The following is a 15,401-nucleotide window of genomic DNA, read 5'->3' on the forward strand; positions in this document are numbered from 1 at the left end:
CTGACACGCAGGCTGTAGCTTTGCAACGACTGATGTTAGACGGTCGTTAGAAGCTACCAGGCGAGAATCACTGGTAGGCTTTTTGATGCTGAAAAGCCGGGGTTGTAGCTTACAATTAATATTGCATCTACTGACCTTGTTCTCACTAATCCACCCCCTAGAGACATGGAATGTTTAGAGCGGAAGTTGATACAACTAGGGCGGGAGGACGATGGTGAACGGCAAAAATGGCACTGATAGCCGTCAAGACGGTGGACTCGCTACATGCAACGAATCGATTAATTGGCACACATTATAAAAACAGATGGTGCATATCACCAATGCGGCCCCGTCCAGATTTTCGTATTAGAAAGAAAAGGAGTGTGATTGATCGATACAACACGATTTAGATAGACCCTTCCCCACAAAGGTGGGAATCGAGGACGGATTAACTTCTTTGTGCTCTAGCACCATTCTTTCTCCTGCTTTCGCTCCCTGTTGTGTAGAGTTACATCGTCGTCGTCACTTCTCTTCATAGTATGGTGACGAGACTCAGGGAAATCCTGTAGTAAGATCGTGGTACTTTCAACAGCTACAGTCATGCGCCGTGTCCTACGTTGTCCGCCAAAAGTTACGATGGGTGTCGGAGTGGATGGTAAATCATCGTCTGAACTTAAACGGAAGATGAACGCGACGACGACGCTCAAGTTCACGACGATGAGAGACATGGAACACTAAATTGTGGTCAGCAGCGCTCGAGGTCTAAACACTGATGGCACCGAACCTCAACTATACCAGCCATAACCTCCCTGAGCCCTTCACCAGGGAGCATGTAATATGCATGGGTGAGACTGACGATTGCGGTGACTGCTGACGTAGAGAAGACAGCTAGTATCCGGACTTTTGCGACCTTGACAATCTGACTTTGTAAATGAGGGAAAATGGAGCAATGATGAGAACAACATCGGCTAGAACGTCGGCTGAGATACATAAGTAACCGGTATATTTTATGAACAATGAATCCCCACTGGTCATCTGCGTTATTGCAATACGTCGGCCGAGATCGCACTGCGGAAGTGTTTGTGTTTTCCAGCCAGGCTCAGTTTCACAAATCCACCACAGTTGTAAAAAAAGTAGTGCCCATATAATGCCGAAGAAAGCGACAGTGCACAGGAGAAATCCTCTAAATCTTCCCGGGATTGTGAGTCGCACAATAGTAAACAACATGGATAACTTCGATGACCTATGCATACATGTCAGTCCCATCACGTTGCCGGGCCACTAGAACCTCAGCGCTAGTGTCTTACCATACAACTCCGTAAAAGGATTGGGAAATTCTGATGGATGTGGTATTGGTAACGTCTCTCAAGTATAAGAAAAGAAGAAAACGCACATGTAATATAATGCTATCCTTGTGCTTTGAGGGTATTTTTCTGCGTCTCTTCAGTAGAATGTATGCAACATGCACACTGCGGAGACGCTCGCCATAGTCTTGCAGATACAAGCAGTCGGCGAGTAATAATGTAAAGTCGAATATCACGGCGATGACTGCCCATGCATCGTCAATCCCCAGACGCTTCTGCTGCGTACGGACGCATAAACGAAAGGCTGTAACAAGAACAGCAACGGTTGTGAGAGGCTGAGGGCGACGTAATACGCCTGAGGAGGCAATCAGGTTGGCGAATGGCCCCATATATATGCGGCCACACGTGAAAAAGGGCTGCTCGATTCCAAAATTTTAGAATTGCAGTGACGCGTCCCGAGTCGTTCTGTGATGTGGTTAAACAAAATTACATTGGGTAATTCAAATTGCATTTGGTCCAACGAGACCATGCAACTTCTTGCAGAGTCAGGGGTAGTTGGTACGCCCAACAATAAGGCAACTCGAGGACGAAAGATCTGGGGGGGGGACTATTGAGAGTATAGCAGGGCGTTCACGCGAGGCTAGACAGGTAAGATCTCAGTATTCGGATTACGAATCTCTTTATTGACAAGTGTTTTTACCTAGACAGGTAAGCTACGGTATACGTTAGTACTTGTACTCAAACGTTACATTTTAGAAGACTTACATCTCAGTATTCGGATTACGAATCTGAGATGTTTCGATGGTGGATGGCTGCTTTTATATGGTGAGTGCGCCAGCTGGCCTTTTGATGAAAACATATACTAAAGGAATGAAAAAAGATAGCCGACGTTGACACGTCGTCTGGAATCTCCGTTTGGTGGCGCTCGCACCTCGAGCTGCCTTACTCTTCGGCCGTAGTCCCATATCCTCCTCTATCGGCCTTTCCGTCCTCGGGTTCTTCGGCTCTCAACAGGGACCACGTCGAGAAAAGAGGTAAAACGGCTGAACGATAATTGAAATATCGATAGACTTAGTAGGTAGTGAAACTGAATTATGTATATAATCCAACGAATCTGCGAAGAAGCAAGTTGTCATGATCCAATCAAATGACGCCAAAAGCCTATCAGACGCAATAAATGTGACCCACCCTACTAAAGGACTGATCGGTTTTCTGATGCCGCAAGGTGTCCGCGTCGTGCTCTCCGGTACCAGGCGACGAAACACCAGGGATACAGATGGTGTTTGTAATTAAGATTTGGGTGTGTCTGGGGGGAGCACGGCAGTGGATACATGGTGTCGAGAGTGTTTCAGAGATCTGGCCGCATCTGCGAGAAACCGTGTTTACATAAATCAGCGGAAATTTAACGAATTTAACGGGTAATTAAGATAAATATAGTTCTACGGCCCCATGCTTTCGCGCGAAGTTTGGTTGAAGTCTCGGAGAATTCGAAGTAACCGCAACTCGATATGTCACTGGAGTCGGGCCTGGACTTGGTGGCCCGGGTAGCATTAACTGTCGGAATCTAACAAGTCCATAGTATGGCGAGGATCTTGATGATTGGCGTGTGTCTTTGACGGCATCCACCTAGTGATATCCGCTGGTTGGGGCAACTGATATTCAAGTGGACGCGATGAAGGCGGCCCGATACGTTCCGTAGCGAAGGGAAGACTGGTTCCGATCTGCGACGCGTCAGACGGCAGCGAAGCGCCCATAACCGCATCACTCAAAGCCAGATGAGTTGTAATATAAAATAATTGATGGCCGTGTCACCCCAGATGAACACGTAGCTGTGATTCTATAATCAAAGGAAACTAAAATGAAACGCCGCACGATTGAAAGTATAAGTATACGAGGGTATATTGATCATTCTGATACATAGTAGATACAAAGTCTCAAAACACATTAACTTCCGATCGTAAATTACTTTGTATCTCAGCGGCCATAGAGATGTATAAGGAAAGGAAAGAAGAGGAGGAGAGGGGAAATAGTCAAGGATACAAGGGCATATATGATGATAGATGTGCGATGAGTTGAGATGCGGAGAGAGATCCAGGAATACAGTGATGAAGGGAAAAAGAGTTCGTTCGTTCGTGGACAGCCACCAGTGCCAAGTCCAAGGAATTAATCAATCCTAGTATTAACGCGCCCCGGCACCAAGGTTCATAGCACCCAAAATGACCTCCCACGCCAAATCAAGACAATGCCAGAGTTCGGGATCATGCACGCCCAATGCAACCGCGTTTCTCCATACAGCGGCGATATTCTGGGCGACGCTGGTGAGTGCGCCCATGCCGGGAGCCGAGGACATGAGGTGGGCGGATAGGGTATGGAGGGCAGGTCCGGAGGACAGTGTAGCGCGGAGTGCTTGTGAGGATGTTAGGGTGGACAGGAAAGAGGCCGGGATGGCTGGGATGAGTGCGGAGAGGAGTTGGGGTGCAGAATGGGTGTAGAGGAATGTGTGCAGGGGTGGGAATGCTGCCGGGGCAGGTATAGTGAGAGGCAGTACTGGCAGTGTGAGGCTGGCTGTGGCGCCGTAAGATTGGGGTGATGGGGGCAGGCGGGGCAGTGAAGCACAGTTTGATGCGAGTATGAGGGCGTGAGTCGCTACGAGAGTGAGTTGTGAATCGGAGGAGGTGGATGATCTAGAGAGAGCAAGTATGTGTGTAGGGTATGAAGAGGAAGGGCCGGATGGCCGAATTGGGATTGTTAGAGTTTGTGTGTGGTGAAGCTGGGAGCGATGCATGGTCGAAGGCAATTGAATGGCTGCGATACCAGCAAACATCCTGAGTGATAATCAATTAGATTGAGTTTTGAGTTGAGTACGTATGGTACTGACTGGTTTGCCTGGTTCTTGAGACCACGTCGTACGTAGTCGACTGGGACATGAGAGAGCTCAGGATCGATAGCAGCAATATTCTGAGTTGGGACCTCGAGGTATTGTGGACGTTGCAACTTGCGAGGAAGCTGAACGTTTGAAGGATAAGATTGCTGCGAAGCCATTGTGGGAGTTACTGATTCCTCGTAATCCCAGATGGCTTTTGTTTGGATTGGGTGTGCAGGACGGACTTGGTACATTGTGATAAAAGGATAGAGTGGTGGTAGTTAAAGATGAAATTCGTGAACTGCTTTATACCGATATAGTCTTCCACCCGAACCGTTTTCAGAACAAGGATGATATGTTCTTCAAAGTGAGCTTGTTCACTCTCTTTCACGCTTTTTTGGACATTCGTTTGTAGATACTTTTAGTAATTCCCAGCGTCTCATTGAACCTTGCTCGACCTCCGCGATATCTTTGAATTCAAGCCAGCGCGCCATCACTACTAGACAAGGACGTAAGTACACCTTCACCTCTTTTTGGTCATCCCCGAGAATTCATTCAGACCGCATCAAGAATTTTGCTCAAATGTGGCATACCTTGTTGAGAGGCAAATTTACGTCAACTACCGAACTTCCGCTGACCATGCTTCCAATGGTGGATCAAATGTTTCGAGTCCGCTAACCTTTTGTGGTACTTGTAGACGACCTTGTTTGCGTGGTCAAGGCAAATTTACGTCGATGTACGTGTTCTACATAGAACCGAATAAAGTGGATTAAGTTAACTCTGAGACGACATACACGCCTCCGCCGCAAGATGACGTTTTGAAACTTAATCCCGTAGTACTTGGCGAGAGGAAGACACTGCAAGGTGGAACACTCTAAGACGTAAACTGTTGAAAAATATACACGATTGTGGATTGTGGATTCTCCGTGCTAAGCGGGTGGATAAGAAATCTCGTCATTAATTGATGGCATTGTTCTGCATGTAAGCTACAATTGGCAAGTCAGCATTGAACTAGTTCCACTTGGGATACTCGTCTTCTCATGCCTCGACACCCACCACCAGTCAGGGAACGTTCATCTCCCGCTAAGAAACCTTGTCTTTCGCCAGCTCATCACAAGCGCACCACGCCTGATGCCCGCCCGAAATCTCCAATTAGTCCCGCTAGCCCTACCCATGCTACCTCAGGGTTTCGTGCCCAACTCGCACATCTCTTGCCTCGCCATGCTATATTCCTCTTGCGCCTTACAATACATCAGCTCAGCAGCGTCCCCTTCGTCAACGGAGAATTCGAAGTGCGCTGGAAGCTCAAGGGGGTCACCTCCGGCGGTGGTCTATTGGGCAAGGTGAAGAGCAATCGCAAGGGCAAAGTAAACGGAATCTCTGCTTCAGCTAAGGGGAAAGAGAAGGAAAAGCTTCACGAAAGCGAAATCGACCTACCCACCCCCGACGCCGACGTCCAAAGCATCGCCAACTCAACCTCATCCCATTCACACGAACTATCCATCCCCTCGGTCATAGTATCCTCAAACACACCCACATCCCTTGGTCCAACCTCAGATACGCGCACCACGACTGGTTCATCATCTCGTCCTCAACATGTACCCCCACAATACCTTTCCGCTGACTGGTTACCACAGTCTACCCCACCAGACCCGTCCCCTTCTCTTGCTAAATCACCTCCGAATGCGTATTCTCCCGCCAAAGGTCACACTACGTTCGAACAGCTACAGGAACACAGCGTGGTGTGGGAGCAGACCCTTGATGTTATGGTGCAGATGAGTATTACCAGGGAAACTAACGAGCTCGGAGGTTGTGAGGCAAAGTTCGTCGTCATGCAGGTATGTTTTTACGTACTAGCTCTGTCTTGTCATCTTTCCTGATTGTATCCCCTAGCGAGTTATTCCAGGCGATCCGGATGCACCCCGAAACCCTAGGCTTGGTGCTGTCAGCTTAAATCTGGCTCAATACGTAGACGCTGGAGTCGTCACTCGCCGTTATTTGCTTAGGCAAAGCAAGACTAATGCTACCCTCAAGGTATTTCTACCATCAGTCTCTGTTTTTTTGGACATATTTCTCATTTCCTCATAGCTCACCGTTCAACTAGAACACATCGGCGGCGAATCATCATACATCGCCCCACCTCTCCCTAAAGGAGAGATTTTAAGCGGGGTAGCTGGTCTACTCGACAACGACATCTTCCGAACACGACCACGCACTCTCGACCTCTACGCAAACGAAAACTCATCCTCCTCCTCTGTATCCACCCTCTCGACCCACTCTTCCGGAAAACCCGGGCCCAAACGGAAAAAGAATCCGTTGGACGCGAGCCAACTCCCCAACACTCGCGGTATCCGCGGGACAGAGAAGCTTATCGAAGCGCTGTTTAATCCTGTACCTGTCACATCTCCAGGACAACTCACCCCCTTCACATATCTCCACGAGCCTTCTGCACAGTTGCATGACCACGTCCGAGAACCCATCACAGAAGACGGGTACGTCCAAGTTTACGGGGAGGGCGAGGATGAAACAAGACTCGCAGACGAATCTCTATATTCGAATTCGAATTCCGTGGACTTGAACCACCCTATTCCAGCGCGCTTGGACTTGGAGAGCGATTATCAGAGTGTGCATTCGAAGTGGACTAGCTCGTTACGTGCGCCATCTGTGAAGAGTATGGCTGCGAGTCGATCAGGAGTCAATCGTGATGATGGAGTGGGAGTGAGCACTGCTGTATCGAATATGACTATTATGGAGAAGCGCACGTGGTGGCGGAAGGTGTTCCGTACGGGGGCTGCATCATGATCGTAAAGGTCTTTCTTTTCCTATGTCTACGTCTCCGGTTTTTCCTTGCTTTTCTTGTTATTTGTTAAACAGGTTTTCGATTTCGTTATCGCACTGCACTGCTCTGGGACTATTCAGATAATAATCTGGTTATCGTTTATATCTATAGCCACATCACGCTCCTACTTTATGGTTCTATTCGTTCATCTTTCACTACATAAATCACGGTATGGTATATAAACATGCCTTAGTAGATTATTCATGCGATAGGGTGCTGGCTGCCTGAAATGAAATGTTATATGCGCGAGTTTAAGTTGGGTCGTCGAAATTCAAGGCATTATCTAAGAGTATATACTACAGACAGCTACGCACGTCGCATCTGCAATATTGGCAACAGAACTGTCGGCTCAGATATCTTCCGAGAAGCACTGAACAACCCTCACTCACCGGCTATGACGCATTAAGATGCGTACTCGACCCCACCGACCCAAATATTCCCCCAGTGATATTCTGCCTCACCTCCCTCGTTTTCCGCACATGTGCAGCTTGTGCTCTGCGTTTCTGTTTTGCTTCTTTCATCTCTTTCTGAAGCTGGATCTTCGCTTGTGCTTGTGCCAAAGCCTCGTCTTCGGCGTGTTTAACGTCTAACCGTTCGCGTACCAAGATCCTGAGACGCATCCCTTCCATACCCAACAAATCGGGTTTAGTCCGTAGGAGGTAATTATCAACTCCACCATGCTACTCCCAAAAAGCGAAAATGAGATCCCACAAAACATAAAAACACAAGCCACAAAACGCACCTTTTTAATACTCTTAAGCGCACGCGTCGTAAGCTTTACTTTCAGATCCCGCCCTAGGGCATCCGACATCAGCCGTTTGGTGTGAACGTTGGGGAGCCATGTGCGTCGGGTTTTGTGTTTTGAATGCGGGACGTTGTTTCCGTATTGTTTGGTTTTGCCGTGGAAGAGACCGAGTTGGGAGCGGCGGAAGGGAGTGGAGAGTTTGGAGAGGGCTGAGGATAGGATTTGGGGGGTGGGGAACATGGTTGGTGGTGTCAGTAGAAGTCTTTGTACTTTGTACCTTTTGGCTGGAAGCAGTCACGTGAGTAATGCGTTAGTAACGACGCATACGTTTTGCTTGGTCTTGATTCCGCCATGTCCACTGCAGACGCAAGAGATTCGACTCGAGAAACCAAGCTGACTCTGCCAAAAACATGGCATGCAGAGTCTGCTGGTGAGTACTGCACATTCGCTCGCTTCCACGGAACTCATTGTGACTGACTCGACAGACACTATGGGCTCGATGGGCATGTTCCTCGCTGGCTTAGTGCTAGTTTCTAGAAATCGGTATGCCATATTTCCATGCTGTTCTTACTCTCAACTCATCCCATCACAGGTACTTAGCATGGCCAGTAGCCCTCCTCGCGCTCAGCAGCTTCATGAACCAACACCCCATTCGGACAAAGGAGGGTGGGAGCACGCCTTGGACGGCTTTGATGTGAGTTCGTCGTACGCGCTGTGCAGTCCGTAGATTTAACTTGTATATACGTTACTTTTATTTAGGACCGCGACCTTTGCGTTGCTCGTGTCGCACTCTGCGATGTTCACGTTCACGGACCCTAAGACTGGCGCGCTCAAGTTTTCGTCGTAGACTTGGAGCCGTGATTATTGTGCTATATATTATTGGGTTCGATCGTAATTGCGTGATTATTTTTCGTTGTGGACTGCTTTTTTTCTGATTCAGTCATGCCTTGAACTTTTGTGCAGCTGGTGCACATGCCATATCAGGGAGCCCGAGACCGAGTTGAGGATTGAATTAGGCTTCGGCGACTAGAACTCCTTTGTTGACATGTTAGACCCCGAGTCTGACTCACTGCTAACATCCGTCGAATATAGGAAGGGTAGGACCCACAGTCAACTTCATCGTCATGCCTGTGCAGGAATGGTCAAGACGTGGTTTGTGCTGGATACCTACTGAGTACTGAATACTCATGTACAAAATGATCTAGTATACCAGGCTTAGACCTCCGAAACCATCGCACATGCAACCGGGCTAATACTGAAAATGTAATTGTATAGCCATAGGCTAGTACTCAAAAGGTCAGTCTATTCCTTTCAAGGATCGTTTCTAGGCTGATTTCCATCACGTGCTTTCTGATCACGACGCGCAGCTTCCTGCGATCGATTGATGCCATGCTATCCAATGATTGAACACACATGTCGGCATCGTACCCACCGAGTATCACGGAGGTCTCTCTAAATATTCTGCAAGATAGCCAATCCGTGTATCGGAACTAATCATCATATCATAGAAAAGTTAGCTTCAACCTGAAGGCAACGGTTGCTTACAACCATGACATCCTCATATCCCTACACACCTACAACGTTCCGGGCGACCGTGAAACCGCGCCCATGGGTACCATTCAAGTCTCATGAAGGGCCCGTCAAAGTTCCGTTCCTGCCCTTCAAGCCCAGGTCCGATGACTTGCTCGGCATCTACAACATCAGCACGCATATTATACCTGGAGCTAATCCCAGGGTCACCCCAGATATTCCAGTTCCCGAGCCGCCGCCTCGCTCTTCGAAAAGAACCGGGCAGGATATCAAGAAAATGGGACTCGAACTCATGGAACAACAGGCCCGGTTAGTGGAGGGCAGTTATTCCGAGGTTGCGAACGAAAGGTTGCTGTGGAATTGTGTCAACCGATATGTGAAGAAAGACCGAGACGCCAAAGTCAGAACGAAGGGGATCACCTTATTCCTTGTGCACGGAGCAGGCTTTCCGAAGGAAGTGAGTGCCTACTCACAGTCCGCATGCTAGAATCTGACTATGCATCATGCATACTTAGATTTGGGAGACCACCCTATGCTATCTACTAACTGCTTGTGGTCTCATAGACGAGATATGGTCATGGGAGTTCGTGCAACATGGCGACTCTGCTCTGCTGAACAAACAGAATCTCAGTGGTACCTGTGAGATGCAGTTGCTCAGACCTATTGCTTGGATCTAATCGACAGCAGTTGACTGGACTGACAACGCGAGAGACATCGCAAACTTTCTCATTAACTATATGCCAGAAGAGGCAGAAACACCTCTCCCCATTCAACTTCATCGACTTCCTGCATCCATCGGTGAATCACGTCAAAAGAGTGGTTTCTCCTCCCGGACCTTGATCGTGGTAGGACATTCGTTTGGAGGTTGCTCAGTGTATGTTATTGGCAGCTCGGAGACTTTTCGAATCTCACAATATTGAACAGGACGTTGACCGCGTTGCATTTCCCTGCCTTGTTCTCCTCGATGATTCTCCTCGACGCGATGATTGATACTTACCAAAAATATACGTGGGAGCACACGCAGTGGTTGGTTGGGGCTACTTTGTTAAGGCGTGATCAATGGCCAACACGGTGATTAAACTTTGACTATACTCTTGCATCGGAGTACTACTGACTATGATTACAGGGAGGATGCCCTGCGTTCCTTTAAATCTTCACCCATGTTCTCCGCTTGGCATCCTGACGTCCTTCAACTCTATGTTGACTTTGGACTGTACGAGGATGATAGCGGAGGCGTCAGATTGAATACGTCTTCCGTTCACGAGGCTCTTATCCTCGCGAACCCACTAGTCAGCCTTGAAACCTGGGAATTGATGGAAACGCTTGACGAAAGTATTGAGCTACTGTGGATTCTTCCCGGAAAACCAAGCCAGGATGTGTAAGCCAGGACGGCAGGACCAAGTTCGCTGACTGATAGGCGTTATCCGACAGGTCGATGCTAGTGGAAGATAGGAAGCAGCGTGCTTGGCGCAGACCTGCCAATTCATCTAACATCATCTTCAAGTCATCTGGCCATCTCGTCTGTATCTCTTCTTCGATTGTTTATACAACTAACATAAGTGTGACCTAGATCCCTCAAGAGGCTCCAGAAGAGCTTGGTATGTTGACATGAAGGATTAATCGTTTGCCATCTAACTGTTCACACAGCGCAAGTCATTGCCAACTTTCTGCACAGGAAATACGTTATTTCCTCAGGGAAATCCAAGCTCTAGAATCGTGTATACGAATGAGCCGGAGACTCTAGGAACCATCACGGTACTCAAACTTTGACTACGTAGGCACTGGATAACATCACGTAGAGTATGGCATTTTTTTTACACATTGAAAGTAAATGGGGGGAAAAACGAGCCACTAGCTAATAATGAACTTAACGGAAAGTTATGAGCAACCGTCTCTAAAGATCTCTCATATTCTATGCGAGGTTGTAGGAACCCAGAACTTCAAATTCGAGCTCGCTCCAAAACTAAAGTCGCGCCGCTAGTACCTGAGCCTGAAGGGAACTATAGACAGGCAGCATCCTGCTAAATTCCTCCCATCGCTTATCCGATATGATAGGTGACGACACGTATGGCTCAACCTCCATCGCAGTGAGCAACTCCTCCAGGCGAGGCAAAGCTGCGGACAAAGCAGCATCCTCCATATGCATGATGGCCTTCCGCGTAAACGCGCCATGTTCCACATACCACGCGGCATCTGTCTTGATCGCATTGATGTTATACAGATTGACAAGATATTGGGAGATCCCTTGGTCGACAGCGGCATCATAGGCCATGCGGTGTCCCATGGATTCGACCATCTGCTGACAGCGTGGCTGCACGTATTGCATGAACGCCTGCGTGAAATCGGACGAGGAGGAAACTGTCTCGGTTGCCTCGTCGAATAACGAGATTTCGTGCATCGCAAGTGACCCATCTGGGTGTGTCGAGAAAGGTAACTCGTACGTTTGCGACAAGGTGTCTGCCACGAGTCCTATAATTTATCTGTAAGTCTTTGGTTGGTGCGAACATCGATGTACTGTACTGACGCATGGAAAGCGCTGGAATCTTTTATCAGCATCACGTCACCGGAAGAGGCTAAAAGTCATTTACCTAAAGTGTCACCTTCAGCGATGCTAATTCCTCTCACCTCGCTCTGTGAAACAGATTAATTATTGCTCTAGCATGACTGTCAAAGAGAAGGCGCTCGTACATAAAAGTTGGACAGCTGGTTATATTCGAAGAGGCCTTGGGCTCCAAGCCTTTCAGACAGTGCGTAATTTGCAACTTGTGCATGCTGAAGCATGACTGCTTTGCAGCAAGCCGCGATGCCGTGTCGCACACGCACATCAATACTCTGGTCCATAAACTGTTCGACAGCCCATTTGTGAAGCGCTCTCAGAACGAACGCCTGAGCAATGGCGTGTAATAAAGGGAGCTGTTGTGTTCGGTATGAAATTATGGGCATAGGATTTCCTTGCAAACTGGTGACATGACGACGCTGAAAGTAACGCGCGGCGACGAACGATCCCACCTGGAGATAAGGTATCGCAAGTGAGCTGAGCGCTAGCGACCCGACCATAACACGCCATATAGACGACATGAAGTCACGATGGATTGTGTCGGACTTGGTGAGGTCCCCGAGAAGGGCCGAAGGCGGTAAGCGGACGTGATGGAAGCTTGTGAGCGCATGATTGACGGGGGACGAGCCTCCTCTAGGTGGTAGCAACCTAGTCATAGAGCAATAAGTTTGAAATCGGTGAAATAAAATTTAAAAAACATTTGCATTGAAGTCACCCCGTTGCACATATCATATCCGTCGTTCAGATTCACAATAAACGGTCGAGGTCCTCGGCATTCGCCGTCCACGTACAGTTGTGCGAAAACAACGCCGACGCATGGAAGACCTTTCACTGGAATGGTTGGCGGCATGAACCTGCATCATCGTGATTAGCAGCTCTCAAAGATATACTGATCTCGTACTTGGCATCCGAGGGCGACGGTGTATGGAGGTCGAATTCGCCTGTTGGAAGAAGTGTCGCTGATGTCTTCATTCGGAAAATGTCTAGGCCTCTCCCCAGCTCAGTAAGGCAGAATTGACCACTGCAAGGAGATTATGTAGTGCCTCTGCAAAATGGACATGAAAGTTTGCTCACATGACATCCCACCGAAGAATATCCTCGACGAGGGAGACCAAATCAGGTCTAGTAGTCGCAGCATATTTTGCAAGCGTTCCTGCGACCAGATTGTACTGGATTGTCACCAGCGTAGTCGCGGCCCCATCTCGGACTATGATCGGGTCGGTGTGGATGTCCCAAAATTTTTGCGTCAAATTCAATGTGTCATTAAGAGTAATGCCTGCAATACAAGATCAAGACATGCCCCGCGAACAAAACAGTTTGATATGCACCGAGTGCTAAGCCAATGGCCTTGGCTCTCTCGTATGAGAGGACCACTCGAGCATTGCTACTGAGGAGCTCAGAGCATTTCTTGAATAGATCTGACTGACAAAGCTGCGACGTAGGTGTCATAATGGAATGTCTCGGAGTGAGGGAACAAAGTATGTTACTCCCACCCTCGTCTGTTATATAGTATCTAGATAGTCCAATCTATCAGCCACAATCATGTAGGCCACGGGGTAACCTTAGAGTCTGTTCGGCCAGCGAAATTTCGAGAAATTTCAAAGATGGAATTTGATCTATAATCATCCTGAATATCCCGAATCAGTGTGACAGATGGGCTGACAGAGTTTATCGATATACCATCATGCCAGTCACTCGACGGACTCGTTCTTCCTGCCCCCATCATCAGGAAAACCCTCCCAAGGCAAATTAGGGAGAATTCACAAAAATTCGTAACATTAGCACAATCACAGCTATTTATGAAGAAAGTAGCTAAAGATGATAATGTTAGACGAGTTTTTTTCTACAATACATCTAACTCTTCTAAGTCAGATAAACTATTACAAATTAGAGCTAGATATCAATATCATTCATAACATACATGTAATTATTGCTAAGTTATAGAGTACTACCTAAGGGTCATAAAACCATGCCTATTGAGAAACTCGACACCTGAATAGTGTGATCATTGATGCCGTGAGTGTGCAACAAAATTTTAAAATATCCAAGTCCAGCATTTGTGCATATTTGTTTGTATCATGTGACTTGTAGTTTGAACGAAGCACATCGGGGTGAACAATATTTAAAAGAGGTTTATATGTTGTACAAAATGTGAAAACAATATTTGATATTTAAACTAACATAAAGATGGGTGCACAACTTCAAATTTTGGTGGTGTTTTGTGTGTCATCCAAAATATCAAATATTCACAACCATATTCCCACAGACAATATGTCAACAAATATAATAAATATAATCAGATTTTCCATGTCTGCTTCAATTTAAAGTTTGATTCTTACATAAAACTTTGGAGAAAACTTGAAGTTTTGCCAAAGCTTGACATTTAAATCGAGTTTTAATGTCATGTCATCTGTAAAACTTCAAGTTTTCTCCAAAGTTTTACATGGAAATTGAACTTTAAGTTGAAGCAGACATGAAAAATCTGACTATATTTCTTATGTTTATTGACATATTGTCTGTGGGAATATGGTTGTGAATATTTGATATTTTGGATTACACACAAAACACCACCAAAATTTGAAGTCGTGCACCCATCTTTATGTTAGTTTAAATATTAAATATTGTCTTCACATTTTGTACAACATATAAACCTCTTTTAAATATCGTTCACCCCGATGTGAAGAAATATCGGCAGCTTCGACATGGCAAGGGTTCTCACGCAAACGGTCGACCGTTTTTTCAAAGACCGACAGACCGTTTGGACCGTTTGAAAAGCATGTGAGGTCAAAGGTCACGTGACGCCGGGATTTGCCGCACTTACAGAACATGGCGCGGGGGGCGACATCTAACACGCTCGAAGCTCTCAAAGCAGCGTGTGTTGCCCCCGTGTCTGTTCCCATTCCGAACAGGAATCATTGATCTTGTTCTCTACGATCTTGTCTTCGGCAGAATAATATCATTGATCCTGTTCTCCTACGATCTTGTCTTTCGGCAGGAGTTCTCCCTACCTATCTTTGTCTTCCGGCAATGTCTTAAGTTGTTGAGTGGGCCTGCTGAGCAGGCCCACTCACAAACGAACACGGTGAGTCAACGACGAACAAACGGACCATAATGCCATTGACGGAACGGACAGAAACGAACGGACAAACGGAACGAACACCGGATCAGAACGAACGGACGAAATGGACGAACGGATCCAACGAATGGGAAGCGGGGGAAGCGGGTAATTAAACGGGGGGGATATTTGGAATTCGTTAGTGCGAGAATGGGAGCTGGGAGGGGGAGCCAATCAGAACAGGGTAACCGGTGCGCGACTCAAAGAATCTGTGCGCGACTCACCGAAAAAAAATGTTACTGCTGCAGGTAGTTAATCCTCAGCCACTCCTCACCGTTGCGAGAGACAATCCGGTCGCGGGGAGTGGTTGGGTCAGTGACGAAACCCTTGAACAGTCGAAAAAGCACCATGTTATCCGACTCGTGAACCTCGGTGCGTGAAATCAGCAGCTTCGAAAATGCTTCGGTCTCGAGCAGGTCCGTCTCTCCTGGTCCCTGCATGAAGACGTGCTCAGTAGACGCGCTGGACC

General features: G+C 47.4%; 6 protein-coding genes across 6 annotated transcripts; 3 read left to right on the forward strand and 3 right to left on the reverse strand.

Annotated features, from left to right (window-relative positions):
- Positions 1-3,462: 3,462 nt before the first annotated feature.
- Positions 3,463-4,325, reverse strand: F5891DRAFT_952582 (uncharacterized protein; the record flags this gene model as incomplete). Its single annotated transcript, XM_041375122.1, has 2 exons — positions 3,463-4,108; positions 4,162-4,325. 2 exons carry the CDS (start codon positions 4,323-4,325, stop codon positions 3,463-3,465), a joined length of 810 nt encoding a protein of 269 aa, XP_041225706.1.
- A 789-nt stretch (positions 4,326-5,114) lies between these two features.
- Positions 5,115-7,314, forward strand: F5891DRAFT_322736 (N-terminal C2 in EEIG1 and EHBP1 proteins-domain-containing protein). Its single transcript, XM_041371339.1, has 3 exons — positions 5,115-5,984; positions 6,040-6,180; positions 6,235-7,314. The coding sequence occupies exons 1-3, from the start codon at positions 5,187-5,189 to the stop codon at positions 6,946-6,948; spliced, it is 1,653 nt and encodes a 550-aa protein (XP_041225707.1). The 5' UTR covers positions 5,115-5,186; the 3' UTR covers positions 6,949-7,314.
- Positions 7,315-7,377: 63 nt separating this feature from the next.
- On the reverse strand, positions 7,378-7,970 carry F5891DRAFT_952498 (uncharacterized protein; the record flags this gene model as incomplete). Its single annotated transcript, XM_041375117.1, has 2 exons — positions 7,378-7,665; positions 7,728-7,970. The coding sequence occupies 2 exons, from the start codon at positions 7,968-7,970 to the stop codon at positions 7,378-7,380; spliced, it is 531 nt and encodes a 176-aa protein (XP_041225708.1).
- A 57-nt stretch (positions 7,971-8,027) lies between these two features.
- Positions 8,028-8,676, forward strand: F5891DRAFT_322762 (uncharacterized protein). The gene is made up of 4 exons (XM_041371340.1): positions 8,028-8,160; positions 8,216-8,273; positions 8,323-8,424; positions 8,490-8,676. Exons 1-4 carry the CDS (start codon positions 8,082-8,084, stop codon positions 8,575-8,577), a joined length of 327 nt encoding a protein of 108 aa, XP_041225709.1. The 5' UTR covers positions 8,028-8,081; the 3' UTR covers positions 8,578-8,676.
- A 276-nt stretch (positions 8,677-8,952) lies between these two features.
- On the forward strand, positions 8,953-11,105 carry F5891DRAFT_322794 (Alpha/Beta hydrolase protein). The gene is made up of 9 exons (XM_041371341.1): positions 8,953-9,026; positions 9,098-9,717; positions 9,776-9,899; positions 9,948-10,134; positions 10,185-10,331; positions 10,387-10,638; positions 10,692-10,779; positions 10,831-10,858; positions 10,908-11,105. Exons 2-9 carry the CDS (start codon positions 9,280-9,282, stop codon positions 10,970-10,972), a joined length of 1,329 nt encoding a protein of 442 aa, XP_041225710.1. The 5' UTR covers positions 8,953-9,026; positions 9,098-9,279; the 3' UTR covers positions 10,973-11,105.
- A 118-nt stretch (positions 11,106-11,223) lies between these two features.
- On the reverse strand, positions 11,224-13,266 carry F5891DRAFT_952728 (acyl-CoA dehydrogenase NM domain-like protein; the record flags this gene model as incomplete). Its single annotated transcript, XM_041375129.1, has 8 exons — positions 11,224-11,729; positions 11,785-11,796; positions 11,849-11,891; positions 11,949-12,465; positions 12,516-12,671; positions 12,719-12,838; positions 12,892-13,093; positions 13,146-13,266. The coding sequence occupies 8 exons, from the start codon at positions 13,264-13,266 to the stop codon at positions 11,224-11,226; spliced, it is 1,677 nt and encodes a 558-aa protein (XP_041225711.1).
- Positions 13,267-15,401: the final 2,135 nt, after the last annotated feature.

Source organism: Suillus fuscotomentosus, assembly GCF_016647785.1.
Source record: "Suillus fuscotomentosus strain FC203 chromosome Unknown F5891scaffold_28, whole genome shotgun sequence".
NCBI lineage: Eukaryota > Fungi > Basidiomycota > Agaricomycetes > Boletales > Suillaceae > Suillus > Suillus fuscotomentosus.

What these genes read in the sequence shown, in the direction of transcription:
- F5891DRAFT_322736 (XM_041371339.1), top strand. Translation starts at nt 5,187, where the DNA reads ATGCCTCGACACCCACCACCAGTCAGGGAACGTTCATCTCCCGCTAAG. An exon ending in CAAAGTTCGTCGTCATGCAG is followed by an intron (nt 5,985 to 6,039) that starts GTATGTTTTTAC and finishes TGTATCCCCTAG; the next exon opens with CGAGTTATTCCAGGCGATCC. An exon ending in AGACTAATGCTACCCTCAAG is followed by an intron (nt 6,181 to 6,234) that starts GTATTTCTACCA and finishes ATTTCCTCATAG; the next exon opens with CTCACCGTTCAACTAGAACA.
- F5891DRAFT_322762 (XM_041371340.1), top strand. Translation starts at nt 8,082, where the DNA reads ATGTCCACTGCAGACGCAAGAGATTCGACTCGAGAAACCAAGCTGACT. An exon ending in ATGGCATGCAGAGTCTGCTG is followed by an intron (nt 8,161 to 8,215) that starts GTGAGTACTGCA and finishes CTGACTCGACAG; the next exon opens with ACACTATGGGCTCGATGGGC. An exon ending in GTGCTAGTTTCTAGAAATCG is followed by an intron (nt 8,274 to 8,322) that starts GTATGCCATATT and finishes ATCCCATCACAG; the next exon opens with GTACTTAGCATGGCCAGTAG.
- F5891DRAFT_322794 (XM_041371341.1), top strand. Translation starts at nt 9,280, where the DNA reads ATGACATCCTCATATCCCTACACACCTACAACGTTCCGGGCGACCGTG. An exon ending in ACAGAATCTCAGTGGTACCT is followed by an intron (nt 9,900 to 9,947) that starts GTGAGATGCAGT and finishes AATCGACAGCAG; the next exon opens with TTGACTGGACTGACAACGCG. An exon ending in CGTGATCAATGGCCAACACG is followed by an intron (nt 10,332 to 10,386) that starts GTGATTAAACTT and finishes CTATGATTACAG; the next exon opens with GGAGGATGCCCTGCGTTCCT.